The sequence below is a fragment of the Geotrypetes seraphini genome, chromosome 12, assembly GCF_902459505.1.
Source record: "Geotrypetes seraphini chromosome 12, aGeoSer1.1, whole genome shotgun sequence".
In the NCBI taxonomy this organism is placed as follows: Eukaryota; Metazoa; Chordata; class Amphibia; order Gymnophiona; family Dermophiidae; genus Geotrypetes; species Geotrypetes seraphini.
In genome coordinates, this window is record NC_047095.1 from 120,343,065 (window position 1) to 120,358,473 (window position 15,409).

A 15,409-nucleotide genomic window follows, 5' to 3' on the forward strand; every position below is an offset into this window, starting at 1 on the left:
CGGAATCTTGCTTACTCTTTGAGATTCTGGAATGTTGTTACTATTTGGGGTTCTGCCCTGTACTTGTGACCTCGATTAGCCACTGCTGGAAGCAGGATACTGGGCTAGATGGACCATTGTTCTGACCCAGTGTAGCTATTCTTATGTTTTAATGGCACTTTGAATTATCAGTGCCAATTAACCAATTAGAAAAGATTAAGTTAGGTGCCAACTTGATAGGCTTCCCAATCTTGGCACCCACCAGTACGTGCCTTATATAGAATCAGGGCCTTAGTAGTGATTTTCATTACTAGTCCTAAATATTAGCAAATGAATGGCAGACCTTCATTTATAAGAATAACTTTAAGCTCCTAACTGCAGGAAAATGTGGCCTCAGCACACCCAGACACAGGTCTTTCTCCGTGGACAGCAGGATAGTCAGCCACACAACCCACCCGCCTCCCCATACGGCCGACCCGGCCACAGCTAGGAACATCCTGGGGATTAGGGGGAAGCAGGGGGAAATGGGTAGGGCTCGGGCATGCCCAGTGGGGCCCGGGCACTGCACGTGCTCAGAGAGAAAAAAAAAAAAAAATCTCTCTGAGCTATTAGAGAGCTTATCCGCAAATTGGGAGCTGTTGGGACAACACCCATATGTGGCTGACTCATCCTGCTTGTCCTAGGAGAAAGTGTAGTTACTTACCTGTAACGTAGGTTCTCCGTGGACAGCAGGATAGTCAGCCACACAACCCACCCGCCTCCCCATACAGCCGACCCAGCCACAGCTAGGAACATCCTGGGGATTAGGGGGAAGCAGGGGGAAATGGGTAGGGCTCGGGCATGCCCAGTGGGGCCCGGGCACTGCACGTGCTCAGAGGGAAAAAAAAAAAAATCTCTCTGAGCTATTGGAGAGCTTATCCGCAAATTGGGAGCTGTTGGGACAACACCCATATGTGGCTGACTCATCCTGCTGTCCACGGAGAACTTACGTTACAGGTAAGTAACTACACTTTTCCCATTAATGGCCATATGCTAATTTTCGCATCTCCTAGTTTGTAGGCAGTAGGGACTCACACACCAAACCTGTGCTAATCGGCCGGCAGGCGGACATACCCAAGCGCTAACCGCTTTGCACAGGCATGCCCACTCTCCTCTCCAGGCATGCCCCTCCACAAAAAAATAAAAAAAAAAAGCTTTTTAAACATTTCAGTGTGCGATTTGTACATGAGCGTTCAAACGTTACCATAGATGCCTCAGTGCGCCCCACGTCAACGCTATTTTAAGCTGAGGTCTGCACACAGTTGTGCTTTCTTCAGCTTTGTGAATGGAAAACCTAAGTTTGGATGAAAATAGAAGCCTGAACAGGAACTCAGAATTTTCTGAATACTGCACCTACGGAGCGGAGTGGAGGGTTTTGGGTTTGTTGTGCGAGGGGAGAGGGGGGAGGCTGCAGGATTGGGTGACGTGGGAACCCCAGAAGTGCACTTGGTCCCCTCCCACTTATTTTTAAAGGGGAAGCGGCCTACTGAGAGAGCCTGCTTCGACCACTAAGAATCTTTGGGGCTCAGATAGGTAAGCTCTTCGGTGCAGGAACCTGAATACTTATCGCCCTTGCACAGGGCTGCACATGCCCAGTACTGGTGCGGAAATTATACCCTCTAGCCCGCAAAGATCACTTCGCTCTGTCTCACAGAAATTGCTCACCTTTCCTTCACCGAATCACATTAACACCATGCATTTCAGCATCTTTTCAGGAATTGCCCCATCTCTTTGGAATTCCACGCCAAAATATTTAAGAGATGGCCCTAAACTATTTTAAGTCCAGACTAAAAGCTTTCCTCTTCACTGAGGCCTTTGGACTCTAAGGGCTAGATTCACTAAGCAAACCGATCGGTTTTGCGACCTGATTCACTAACCTCGTGGCCGATCTGATTCCAATCCACGCATGCAAATGAGGGTAAACGGCTTGTATAGTAGGAAGGACGTGATTCATTAAACTTTTCCAGGAACACCGACTGGGCTGGCCGATCCAAAAAGAAGCGACTGGTAGGGACCAGTCGCTCACGACCTTTCCTGCTCTCTGCCGACTTCTCCTGCCTTTTAGCCCCCACTTCTCCTGACCCGACTCTCCTCTCGCCATCCTGCACCCCGAATCTCAAGTCTTTATGCCCCAACTCTCCTGCCCTTCCCCCGCAGAGCGAGTCCGTGGTTTTAATCCGCGGGTTTAAAGCGGGTTAAAACCAAGGGCTCATGAAGTAGAAAAAAAGCAGCTCGCTGCTCCGTAAACATGCGCAGACCATCTACAGATGATCTGCACATGCTTCAGGATCGCTTACTAGCGATCCGTGTGGTCGGTGGGAGGACGTTCTTCCGATCGCCCCCATTGGCATGCTGGCCTTGAGAAGAGGAGACTGCGAGGGGATATGATCGAGACCTTCAAAATAATAAAAGGAATCGACAAAATAGAGCAGGGAAAAAAATGATTTACAATGTCCAATGTGACACAGACAAGAGGACATGGACTGAAGCTAAGTGGGGACACGTCCAGGACAAATATCAGGAAGTTCTGCTTCACGCAGCGAGTGGTGGACACCTGGGATGCTCTCCCAGAGGAGTTTATTGCGGAATCCACCGTTCTAGGATTTAAAAGCAAACTAGACGCACATCTCCTTACGAGAGGCATAGAGGGATATGGGTGACTTAATTTACGCCATGTTTACACCTGGCTGGGCCTCCGCATGTGTGGCTCGCCGGACTCGATGGACCGAAGGTCTGATCCGGTGATGGCATTTCTCATGTTCTTATGTAATTCGTCGGCCTGTCTGCAATCGCCCAAGGATCAGACACAGATTAAAGGTTAGTGAATCTAGCCCTAACTGTTCTTTTAAGGCCTAAACAATAACTAACCTGTACCTTCCTTCCCCCCTCCCCCCTCTATTTTTGCTTCTCCCTCTTACTGCTCTTTCCTTTCAAGATTGTAATTCCTCCTCTTTTCCCATTCGTTCCAGTTTGTCTTAGTTTGGACAAACTAACTGCCCCAGTAACGTCTGCTTTTATTAATTTAGTCATACAATATGTACTTTATGCAACGCCCTTTTATTCACGTATACCACCTAGAAGCCTGATTAGGCGGTATATGAAATTTGAAAATAAACTTGCTTAACTTAAAACTTCTGACTACTTTTCCCCACAGCGCCGGCAGTCACCAGAACCGTTTCCGGCAGCAGCTCCAGCCTCCCACTCAGCGGCCTGAGCGTGGACACAGAGTACAAGGTCGAAATCCACAGCGTCCGAGGTTCCAACAGCAGCTCTCCGTCCAGCACCACCTTCACTACTGGTCTGTACCGCCTCGACTCCCGTTTCAGCGCCTGCAAGCATCTGGCGCTGTTGGCAGCGACCAGAATTCTTGCCGATGGTGCTCCCAGCCCCCCCACCCCACTTCTCCCGGGACGCTTGGTCTCATCTATCTCTGTCTGTGTATCTTTCTCCAGGCGCTGATGCACCCAGGGATCTCACAGCCAGCGAGGTGACTCCCCGCAGCGCGCTGCTGTCCTGGACAGCCCCCCAGGTCAAATCCACAGGCTACATCCTGACTTACGAGACTCCCTCCAGGGAAAAAAAGGTGCGTCGGTGAGAGGAAGGGGCGGGCAAAGTTTGGGGTCGCTTCTGGCAATCTTTAACTGTCTTAATTTGCTTATCGGTCCTTTCGTTGCTCTGCTGCTTATCCGTCTCGCAGATCAGCCCCATACCTAAGGCCGCGGAAGTGATATGGCCATGCAGGGCATAAATTCAAGTTTCAAGTTTTATTTATACTTGATTAATCGCTTAATTAAAATTTTTTCTAAGCGAGTTACAATATATAAAAGTAACACATACTATTAAAACAAAAACAACAAACAGAAAACAGAAAACAAAAAAAAACCAGACATAATTTACACAATAAATATAATTTAAAAATGTTTACACAATGAGTATAACTGGCGAACTGATAAAGCAATACAGTGGGAAAAAGAAAGACAAACATAAAGAGGAAGAAAGTTATGGAAGAAAGCAATGGAAGGAAGAAGGGCTAGAAAAGCAATTTATAAGCTTAAAGCATCCTTAAATAAAAAGCTTTTTAAGTTCTTTTTAAAATAGCTTAGGCTATTTTCATCTCTTAATTGTAGAGGTAATGAATTCCAGATTGTGGTGCTGATACTGAAAACATATCTTGTCGACAGGTTCCAATAATTTTCAAGGAGGGAATTAGTAGAAGTTTTTGGTTAGTTGACCGAAGAGAACGTGAGGCACTGTATGGAATAAGTGCCAAATTTTCTTGCGCTCAGTGGCACTGGCGAAGCTGGCAGAGCGGGGGGCAACCAGGGGCGCAGTAATAACGCAATATAGTTCTAAATCCAATACACACAAGTTGGCCGTCCATCAATGCAGCTGTCAGCAGACACCCATTAAACACAAGTATCCAGTTTCCCACCCTGTTCTTATCTTTTACACCAGTACGTGAGTTTGAAAGTGTGCCAAAATGTGCCCTGCCCAGTTAAATCGCTTGTGCAGGGCGACCGGGATTAATCAAGGGCATTTAATGAGACAGTGCCACGGCCTTCCCTCTCTAATTGCCTTGGCCAGTGGTTCCCAAACCTTAGGGTATTTCAAGCGGTAAAATCCTGGATGCATGGCCACGACCCATTCTGCCCCCAGCCCCAGCCTCGTCTCTTCTTTCCCGCCGGGTCTGGAGGTCCTCCGAGCATACGTGAGTGCATGTGACATCATCTAGAGAATGACACGGTGACAAAATTCATCACCGTTCCCGTCCCCGCGGATAACCGCGGTAAACCATCTTCATGTCATTCTTTAAGGAGAGAGGAAAGAATCAGAGTATAATTGGGCACAACCACTGACCCGCAAGCTTTGCTTTGAAGAATGCTGGTGTAGAAGGATTGAAGTTGAGATAGACACTACAGAATGACAGTCTCTGGTATCCAGATATTGTGATGTCATAATGCCTCATTCCACCAGTGCCTAAGAGCCAATCACATCAGTGATGTCACAATGGCTTCATTATCCTTGGCTCACATAAGAATCAGAGTATGAATGGCCACAACCACTGACCCGCAAGCTTTGCTTTGAAGAATGCTGGAGTAGAAGGACTGAGGTTGAAACAGACACTAGAGAATGACAGTCTCTGGTATCCAGAGCAGATATTGTGATGTCATGTCTCATTCCACCAATAAAAGCCAAGCTTATCAGTGATGTCACAATGGCTTCATTGTTCTATACTTGGCTCAGATAAGAATCAGCCACTGACCCTCGAGCTTTGCTTTGAAGAATGCTGGAGTAGAAGGACTGAGGTTGAAACAGACACTAGAGAATGACAGTCTCTGGTATCCAGAGCAGATATTGTGATGTCATGTCTCATTCCACCAATAAAAGCCAAGCTTATCAGTGATGTCACAATGGCTTCATTGTTCTATACTTGGCTCAGATAAGAATCAGCCACTGACCCTCGAGCTTTGCTTTGAAGAATGCTGGTGTAGAAGGACTGAGGCTGAAATAGACACATAAGAATATAAGAGCTACCATACTGGGACAGAGCGAAGGTTCATTGAGCCCAGTATCCTGTTTCCAACAGTGGCCAACCCTGGCAAGATCCCAAGGAGTAAAACAGATTTTACGCTGCTTATCCTAGGAATAAGCAGTGGATTTTCCGCCAAGCCATCTCAATAATGGCCTATGGCCTTCTCTTTTAGGAAATTAGACATTTTTAAATCCCACAAAGCTAACTTATTTCAAGTTTCAAGTTTAATAAAATTTTCATTAAAATGCATTATCATAAGTTCAATGCGATGTACAGACAGAATATTTGGGTAGGGCATTCCTCCGATCGCCCCCATTTGCATCCTGACCCTTTGCGGATCAGTCGGCCTGCTGCGGATCGGGCAGATTAGTGAATCAAGCCCCAAATCCTGAAATATCGCCTAGAACCTGTACTGGAAAAGTGTGATTAAGAAATCGCGACTAGATTAGATGAAGTCCATTTAATCATTAAAGTAAACAGGGCCATTTAAAGTACGTAATAGAGAATGACATGGTGACAAAATTCATCACCGTCCCCGTCCCCGCGGATAACCGCAGGAAATAATCCCATGTCATTTTCTAGTGTCTATTTCAACCTCAGACCTTCTACACCAGCATTCTTCAAAGCAAAGCTTTCCCGCGGTTATCCGTGGGGACGGGAACGGTGATGAATTTTGTCACCGTGTCATTCTCTAGTATGTAAATCAAAGTCAAATTAAGTTAAAAAGTGTTGTTAAATTAAAAAGTGCCTTCAGCTTAACACACCTTAATTCCATATAACTCTCTGTCTCTCCCTTTCCTTCTGGCTGTCTTTGTTCATCCCTCTGAATCTGTCTCTTTCTCTCCCTCTTCTCTCTTGGCCTTTTCTCCTCCATGCCCTATCTCTCTACCCACCATGATTCTTATCGTCATTCAGGAGGTCAAACTCGCTCCGTCGGTGACCTCGCTCGAGCTGTGGGATCTCATTCCAGCCAACCTGTACCAGGCTCGCCTGCAGGCACTCAGAGGGGTTGTCAGAACTGCACCCACCAGCACCTCGTTCACCACAGGTACCTGGGGAAGGAATGGGGTGTGGGAGCAGGGTGAGATACAATAGATCCACGATATTCCACATCATCAAGCTCTTCTGTTAGAGATGTGTCCGAGTGCTGTTGTATAGGTAATCTATTACTTCAAGAGTAAAAGGGTCCTTGGGGTGATAATATCTGATAAGATGATAAAACAGGGCGCCAAGGCAACAGCGAAAGCTAGAAGGATGTTTGGGTGCATAGGGAGAGGACTGGCCAGTAGGATAAAGGAAGTATTGATGCCCCTGTATAAGACTCTGGTGAGACCCTCATAAAAAAAAGCAGGTCTCTCAGGCTGGGGATTCTCCAAACCCCTCTGAAGGCCCTGACTGTACTGATCTGAATTTGATTGGCTGAGCATCATCTGCCTGTTGCCTGCTCAACCAATAAAATTCAGAGATGTGGCCTCAGGGCCTTTAGGGGGGTGGGGCGAATCCCCTGGCTGCCCGCCACTGGTCCAGAGGGAAGCAACTAAAATGGTGCGTGGTCTTCATCATAAGGCGTACGGGGACAGACTTAAAGATCTCAATCTGTATACTTTGGAGGAAAGACGGGAGAGGGGAGATATGATAGAGACGTTTCAATACCTACGTTGTGTAAATGTACATGAGGTGAATCTCTTTCAACTAAAAAGAAATTCTGGAATGAGGAGGAATGGGATGAAGATGAAAGGGGATAAATTAAGAAGTAACCTTAGATATGTTTTCATCGGGGGGGGAGAGGGGGTGGATACATGCAACGGCTTCACAGCGGTGGAGACAGAACTCAGCTGCCCGGCTACTGGCTGGAGTCTCTCGATACGAACACATTGCACCGATCTTAAAAAGATTGCACTGGTTGCCGATTCTGTTTCGTATCCAAGTCAAAGTTTCGAAACTTGTCCAACAAGGTGTTTATGACATCTTGCCGAATTACGTACTTGGCAAAATGCCTAACACCATATACTCCACCGAGGTCGCATAATTGTTGGCTGTTAGACCCATCAAAGGGGAATGTTTTACGATAGGTACGGACCAAAAATTCATGTTTCTCTATAGCTGGACCATTTATGCGGAATGCATTTTCTGGTAACTTACGGTTTTTCTAGAAATCTATTGCAATTTAAAAGCTGCTCAAGACCCATTTGCTTGCTCAGGCTTTTCTGAGCTAATATTCTGCTTCTTGAGTTCACTTTTTACTTTCTGAATATCATAATTATTATTATTTATTTTTTTTTTTTGCAGGTTATTAGATTTGAGCTGCTTGATTTAAGTAATGTAATAGATGAGTGGTTGAGATCTAATTTGTGGGTTGAGATGATTTCCGCTGATGTAGGGGATCATGTTGTGCGAGTCTTGAAATATGTATGTAATATTGTGAGCCGCCTTGGATAAAGGCGGATTAAAAATGTTTTAAATAAATAAATAAAGACTGTGTCTGAATACAAGAAAGTGTAGGACAAACACCGAGGATCTCTAAGAGAGAGGAAAGGGTTGTAGAGCGGGACGAATAGCCTTAGCTGTCACTGATATGTTTCTACATTTGACCCTGGCGTGGATTTTCCAGAGAGAGCATGAAAGATGCACGTCGTATTCCCAGGGGATCCTCTCCTCTCTTCAGGCCCTTCACCAGCTCTCCTTCCACTCTCATTACAGGGCGCCTGAGGTATCCCTTCCCCCGGGACTGCGTGGAGGAGTATCTCAATGGCATCACCCGCTCCAGGCCAGCCACCATCTACCTGGGCGGAGACCAGAATCAACCAATGAAGGTTTTCTGTGATATGGAAACGGATGGCGGCGGCTGGATCGTGAGTACAGCGGGCGGCAGAGGGGGAATGGGTCACGGCAGGATCACAGAGAAGAGTCAAAGTGCACCAAACGAGCCAAACACAAAAGAAACACCAGAGTTAGGGACAATCAGGAGAAGTTTTATTGTAGGACCCGACACGGGCCGTGTTTCAGTGAGATACGCCTGCGTTAGGGTTACGACATCATGTCCAGTTAACCAAATACGCTGATCCAGTGTTGCCTCTACCTCGTCTGTACTCTGATTTTCATAAGGAAAGCAAGGGGTCCTTCAGAAGTACAGTTCCCTGCATGCAATGGGGTAAAGCCAACATAAGATCAGTCATTTGGTTGACCTAGGGAAAGGACAAGAGGTCATACAGCTTGGGTGGAGGAAGTCAATGGGCAGGTCATGTGGGCTTGAGGTTGCCAACTGGATCCAGATTTATTTGACAGAATTGATACAGCCCTGGGTTAATTTATAATCAGCTCTCCGATTTTATAGAGAAAACAAACGTACTACATCCGAACCAAACTGGTTTTAGAAGATTTCATAATACAGAATACTCTTTAATAGGACTGACCACCAATATTCAATACTATTTAGACCACCACAGATCTGTTATTCTTTTCTCCCTTGATATTTCGGCAGCTTTTGATACCATTGATCATGATTTACTCTTAATTAGACTTGAGGAAATAGGAATAAATGATCAAGTACTTCAATGGTTCAAATCTTACCTCTCAAATAGAACTTCAATAGTCAGATTTAACAATGAAAATTCGAACTCATTTACCACTTCTTTTGGTATACCTCAAGGTTCAATACTTTCCCCCTTATTATTCAATATCTTTTTATCTCCGTTACTAGAAATTAGTCAGGCCTTAGGTTTTATACCATTCTCTTACGCCGATGACATACAACTAATACACCCCTTGGATCCTGGAAATTTTTCAGAAATCTTAGATATAAATCAAAAATTGGAAAAAATTCAAAATTGGTTGGACACTAATAAACTTGCGTTAAATATTAATAAAACTAAATCCATTCTGTTTACATGGAAAAAAGAAATAACACTTAGTAATCCTTTTTATCTTAAGCAAATTCAAATTGAATTGGTTCCTTCAGTTAAAATCCTTGGAATAGTACTTGATGCGAATCTGTCATACCACGATCATATTTCTCTTATAATTAAAACCTGTTTCTTTAAACTTCGTCAAATCAGATCAATCTCTAAATTCCTTACTACTTCATCCCTGAAAATTTTAATCCATTCTTTTATAATATCAAAACTCGATTACTGTAACGCTTTATTTCTAAATATTACAAACAAGGAGAAACGGAGATTACAGATTATCCAGAACACTGCAGTAAAATTAATCTATAACGCAAAAAAGTACGACCATGTTTCACCTCTTTTGAAGGATGCGCATTGGCTACCAATTGGCCATAGGATCATGTTTAAAATAATATTTCTTATTTTTAAAACTTTAGCTTTTAACGAACCGCAATTCATATCTAAGTTATTAATTCCATACAAACCAAAACGATCATTAAGATCATCAGAACAGAGTCTCCTTTCAGTTCCATCTTTAAAGGTTATTGGAACCAGAAGACTAGACATTTTTACAGTTATGGGCCCTCAGTGGTGGAATATGTTACCACAGTATATCCGTTCTGAACCTGATTCTGTTAAATTCAAATCTCTTTTAAAGACTTTTTTATTTAAAGACGCCTATGATTTTTAACACAATTTCTGAATTCTTTTTTTTACATTGTGCTCTGGTTTTTTATAATACCTTCCCTATTGTTCTTTCCTTTATTTTAACAACTCCCTATTATTGTAACTTTTCCCCCTTTTCCTTAATTCATGTATGTATCGTTTATATCCTGTATTTTTGAACTATTTTGTAAGTTTCTTATATTAAAATTGTATCATGTACATCGCCTAGAATTTATAATAGGCGATTCATCAAAAACTGAATAAACTTGAACTTGAAACCCCATTGCATGCAGGGACTTATAGTTCTGATTTTCCTATTGCAAGAAAAGCAAGAGTCCAAGTCCCTGCGTGCAGTGGGGTAAACCCAGCACTGGAACAACCCTATTGGATGAATCTGGTTTCCTGGTTCCTGTCTGCAGAGGACGGGAGGAGTGGCAGCATCACTTGGTGTAATGTAGGGAAGACAGTGGATGTGGTTACAGATTTCTGGGACAGGGTAATCCTGTCCTGATTATACTCCCACTGCATGCTGGGACTTTGCAGGTCTGAGTTTTCTATGGAACTACTAGTCCCAGCATGCACTGGGGGGAGAGGGGGTATAACTAGAACCAGCCCACCATGTCCCTGCTCACCTAGAGCCATTTGGTACCCTGATAGAAGATGTGGGTGGAGGAGGAAGAGGGAATGTGCTCTTCTCATCTCCTCTCATGGGAGCAGCTGATATGGGAGGGGGAGCTGGGGCATAGCACAGAGAAGATGGCGCAGGCCATTTCCACCCGTTCACGCTGTCTTTTCTCTGGGGTGGGGCCTGTTACTTCCCTTTGGGGCTACTGACAGGTTTTCCAGCGTCGGATGAACGGGAAAACTGACTTCTGGCGAGACTGGGAGGAGTATGCGGTCGGCTTTGGCAACCTGTCCCAGGAGTTCTGGCTCGGTAAGAGAAAAGAATGACTCCCCCTTCCCCCCCCCCCTCTTTCTTTCTCCTAAGGATGTGACCTCAACCAAACATGCTGATCCAGTCCTGATTTTGCCCCAGTGCATGCAGGGACCCATAATTCTGCTGCGTCTCCATTGGTTTTCCCTAAGCACAGCAGAACTGCACTTCCAATGCAATGAGTGGGAGCAAATCCAAGACTGGATCAGCCTGTGTGATCAATATGGGGTGAGGTGCAAAGCCAGACTTTCCCTCTCTTCTGTACACTCTTCTCTCTTCCTTCTGAGGTCGCAGCTCTGTTTCCCTATGTCGTTAATGAGATGGAGTGCGGTGTGTGTTCTTTATCCAGGCAACAATAATCTGAATCGGCTGACGTCTCAAGCAGTGTTCGAGCTTCGTGTGGACCTTCATTCGGGCAACGACTCCGTCTATGCTTTGTACGACTACTTCCGCCTTGAACCAGAGAGCAAATATTTCCGACTTCGACTTGGGAAATACAGCGGCACGGCAGGTACATCCTGAGTCCAGTATGGAACCGGAGAGAGTAGCACGTGGAACCACTGGGGCAGTGTGTGGACGGGGAGGGGAACAACATGAGACCTGTGAGGGGAGCCTGGCGAAGGAACGCAGGGGGAGCAGCGTGAGGTACATGAATGCAGCACGGAGAGGTGACGAGCATGAGGCTGTGGAGTATAGGGGGAAAGTGTATAAGATGACAGCAGGGCAGAGACAAAGGAGAGACTGCTTCCTGTTTTTCAGACTCCAGCCTGTCTAATCTCAGTTTCTCTCTTTCTTCCTTTCTGCTCCTTGGAACCTGGGCCGTGCATTATCTTTCTTTCCCTCTGTCTCTCTTGGTCCCTAGGGTATGCTCCATCAAGTCTCTGATGTTCTCTCTCTCTCTCTGCACAGGAGACTCATTATCTTACCACATTGGGAGCGTTTTCTCCACCCGGGACCGAGACTACAACCGGCAGATCCTACCCTGTGCCGTTTCATACCGTGGAGCCTGGTGGTATCGCAACTGCCATTATTCCAATCTGAATGGCATGTACAGCCACAGCAAAGACCACCAGGTGAGAGGCTTCGCCAGGAGTGTGAGAACACTCAGTTCTGCAACAGAGTCCCCATTGAACACCATGTCCTCAGACAGAGTCCCCCATTGTCAAAAAAGTTGTCACAAGAACGCACAATTCTCCAACACTGGCACCTCTGGAAAAAGAGCTGTCACAAGAATGCTCAATCCTCCGACACAGTCACCACTGTCAAAAGAGCTGTCACAAGAACGCTCAATCCTCCGACACAGTCACCACTGTCAAAAGAGCTGTCACAAGAACGCTCAATCCTCCGACACAGTCACCACTGTCAAAAGAGCTGTCACAAGAACGCTCAATCCTCCGACACAGTCACCACTGTCAAAAGAGCTGTCACAAGAACGCTCAATCCTCCGACACAGTCACCACTGTCAAAAGAGCTGTCACAAGAACGCTCAATCCTCCGACACAGTCACCACTGTCAAAAGAGCTGTCACAAGAACGCTCAATCCTCCGACACAGTCACCACTGTCAAAAGAGCTGTCACAAGAACGCTCAATCCTCCGACACAGTCACCACTGTCAAAAGAGCTGTCACAAGAACGCTCAATCCTCCGACACAGTCACCACTGTCAAAAGAGCTGTCACAAGAACGCTCAATCCTCTGACACAGTCACCACTGTCAAAAGAGCTGTCACAAGAACGCTCAATCCTCCGACACAGTCAGGACTGTCAAAATAGTTGTCACAAGAACACTCAGCCCTCACTGTCAAAAGTGCTATCCCTAGAACGCTCAATTTCAGTACAAGACTCTCTTGAATCCAAGTAGATGCCTTATAAGCCAACTTATGAAACCCCGGGTGCTTTCTTGCTCTTTCTGTTTTGTAACAGCGGGTTCTGGAAAGGCTCAATTGTTCACTGCCCCCCCCATCTGATGCTATTACCCCATCTCATTGCCTCCCCAAACCTCGATACATTTCCCCTTTTACATCTACAAGATAACATCAAACACAGACACTGATCTTGGGTAAACAGCCGCAGCTCTTGTCTATTGGGCAGCCACAAACTTTTAGTCCTCTGACTCCCCCCTGTCAGCTCGTGGGGGGGGGCATGCACCTCCAGGCCCTAGCCCGACCCCATTGCATCTGCTCACAGAACTTCCTGCCAGCCTGCCCGCTCATCACTGGATGAACCCAGCAACCGGTAGCTCGGGTTCACAGCCCTCTGGTGTCCCAAGCTCCCGCCAGTCCAGCCAAGACCAACTCCTAGGGGCAGATGGGAGGGAAAAGCAGCCTCATAGGTCCCAGCCTTTTTAACCCTCCTCCCAGTACCCACGGCCAATCCCTTTGAGTTCCCTATGGCGGGAATTCCACACCCCCCCCCCACAGATAGTCTGTGACCCCCCCACTCACACACGGCATCCTTCCTGCTCTGACAGATCTCAACGGGCAACAACACGGGCCTTCCAGTACCGCATTGCTGACACCTGATGAAACTGGCTCTCGGGCTTTTATTGTATAATTAGAATACATTTAATTGTAACTTATTGTATGACGTGTGTGAGTTTATTTGCTCTTGTGCTCATTCTCTCTGTTCTCCACCTGTCTCCTGCAGGGCATAACCTGGTATAGCTGGAAAGGTTTCGATTTTTCAATTCCCTTCACCGAGATGAAATTACGACCTCGAAATGCTACGGCTCTGCGGAAGCTCTGAACTGTGTGCCGAAGGGAGGAAAGAGACCATGGGGTAATAAGAGAGGGGAAGGAGAGAGGGGAGAGGTTTCTCACCCCACCTAGAGCACAGCCCCCTCACTCCCCTCTCCTCAGTCGGGGCAGCAGGGAGGGCAGAAAGGCGGTAGGAGGAATTCAAAGATCCCGTAAGGAAAGCTCAAACGTCATTATACAGCGAGTAATTCATACATCAAAAGCCTAACATGCAAATCAGTGCGATTACTGCACACGGCTCCGAAGATGTGCTCATCAGCTCTCTGTGCTGTTTTCATGCTTTTTCGCGTTTCACCACAATGCCTACTTGGGGCTGTGATAAGGATCTGCACTTCAGCAGTCTCTGCTGTTTTCACGCCTCCTATCTATCAATGCGACGCCTACATGTGGCTCTGAAGATGACCTGCTCTTCAGCTGTCCGTGCTGTATTCATGCTTCATGCGTATCAGTGCAATCGCCTGCAAGGGGATTTCAGATGACAATCAGCACAGCTGCACTTCTCAAGTTCCCCAGACGCACGGGAGCTGCTAAAGCAGGAGGTGACTTGAAGAAACTTCTTTAAGCTTCAAATGGCTCCTGCCCAGCAGTAGGACCTGAATAATTGTAGGTTGCTGGCCCTACCAAAATTAGCTGTTTTATCCCCCTTCTGTGCCAAGATGCTGCTTCTGACCAGAGAGCTAATGATTACAGCACCTTGTACGTCGTCTGATGTATGTATATGAGAGGGGCCACAGAGCCCATATAAGTTTACAGGACTGGGGATGTGTGTGTGTACTGGAAGGACTGGGGGGAGGGAAACAAAGAGGAGGTGGACTGAAAGGCTCTGTTATGATTGTGTTTTTGTGTAAATGGGAATAGCTTTACTATAACTAAGAAAGAAATATTTTCAAATAAAACTAAAATTATACTAAAAAAAAAAAAAAATACCTTTTTGTTTTTCTTTCGTCAGCGTGAGTCAGCTACTACATATTATTCCTAAAACACTGCTAGAGATAGTCCCTGATCCACAGAGCTTACACAATCTCATTAAATCTGACACGCATGAGACTGGAAGCCCTGAATATGTATACCCTAGAGGAAAGGAGAGACGGGAGAGATATGATTCAGACGTTCAAATTCTTGAAGGGTATTAACGTAGAACAAAATCTTTTCCAGAGAAAGGAAAATGGTAAAACCAGAGGACATAATTTGAGGTTGAGGGGTGGTAGATTCAGGGACAATGTTAGGAAATTCTACTTTACGGAGAGGGTAGTGGATGCCTGGAATGCGCTCCCGAGAGAGGTGGTGGAGAGTAAAACGGTGACTGAGTTCAAAGAAGCGTGGGATGAACACAGAAGATTTAGAATCAGAAAATAATATTAAATATTGAACTAGGCCAGACTGGGCAGACTTGTACGGTCTGTGTCTGTGTATGGCCGTTTGGTGGAGGATGGGCAGGGGAGGGCTTCAATGGCTGGGAGGGTGTAGATGGGCTGGAGTAAGTCTTAACAGAGATTTCGGCAGTTGGAACCCAAGCACAGTACAGGGTAAAGCTTTGGATTCTTGCCCAGAAATAGCTAAGAAGAAAAATTAAAAAAAAAAATAAATTTTTTTTTAATGGAATCAGGTTGGGCAGAC

The 15,409-nt window shown here is 45.8% G+C and overlaps 1 protein-coding gene across 9 annotated transcripts in view; it reads left to right on the forward strand.

The window, feature by feature from the left end:
• Positions 1–14,945, forward strand: part of TNXB (tenascin XB) — a 112,443-nt gene extending 97,498 nt beyond the window's left edge. For all 9 annotated transcript variants that reach the window (XM_033915505.1, XM_033915504.1, XM_033915507.1 and 6 more), the window contains 8 exons: positions 3,173–3,316; positions 3,471–3,601; positions 6,467–6,599; positions 8,252–8,403; positions 10,942–11,038; positions 11,388–11,549; positions 11,948–12,111; positions 13,683–14,945. In XM_033915505.1, the coding sequence (XP_033771396.1) occupies positions 3,173–3,316; positions 3,471–3,601; positions 6,467–6,599; positions 8,252–8,403; positions 10,942–11,038; positions 11,388–11,549; positions 11,948–12,111; positions 13,683–13,781 (1,082 nt within the window). In that variant the 3' untranslated portion in view covers positions 13,782–14,945. The remainder of the gene's footprint in view (positions 1–3,172; positions 3,317–3,470; positions 3,602–6,466; positions 6,600–8,251; positions 8,404–10,941; positions 11,039–11,387; positions 11,550–11,947; positions 12,112–13,682) is intronic.
• The last annotated feature ends 464 nt before the right edge of the window (positions 14,946–15,409 follow it).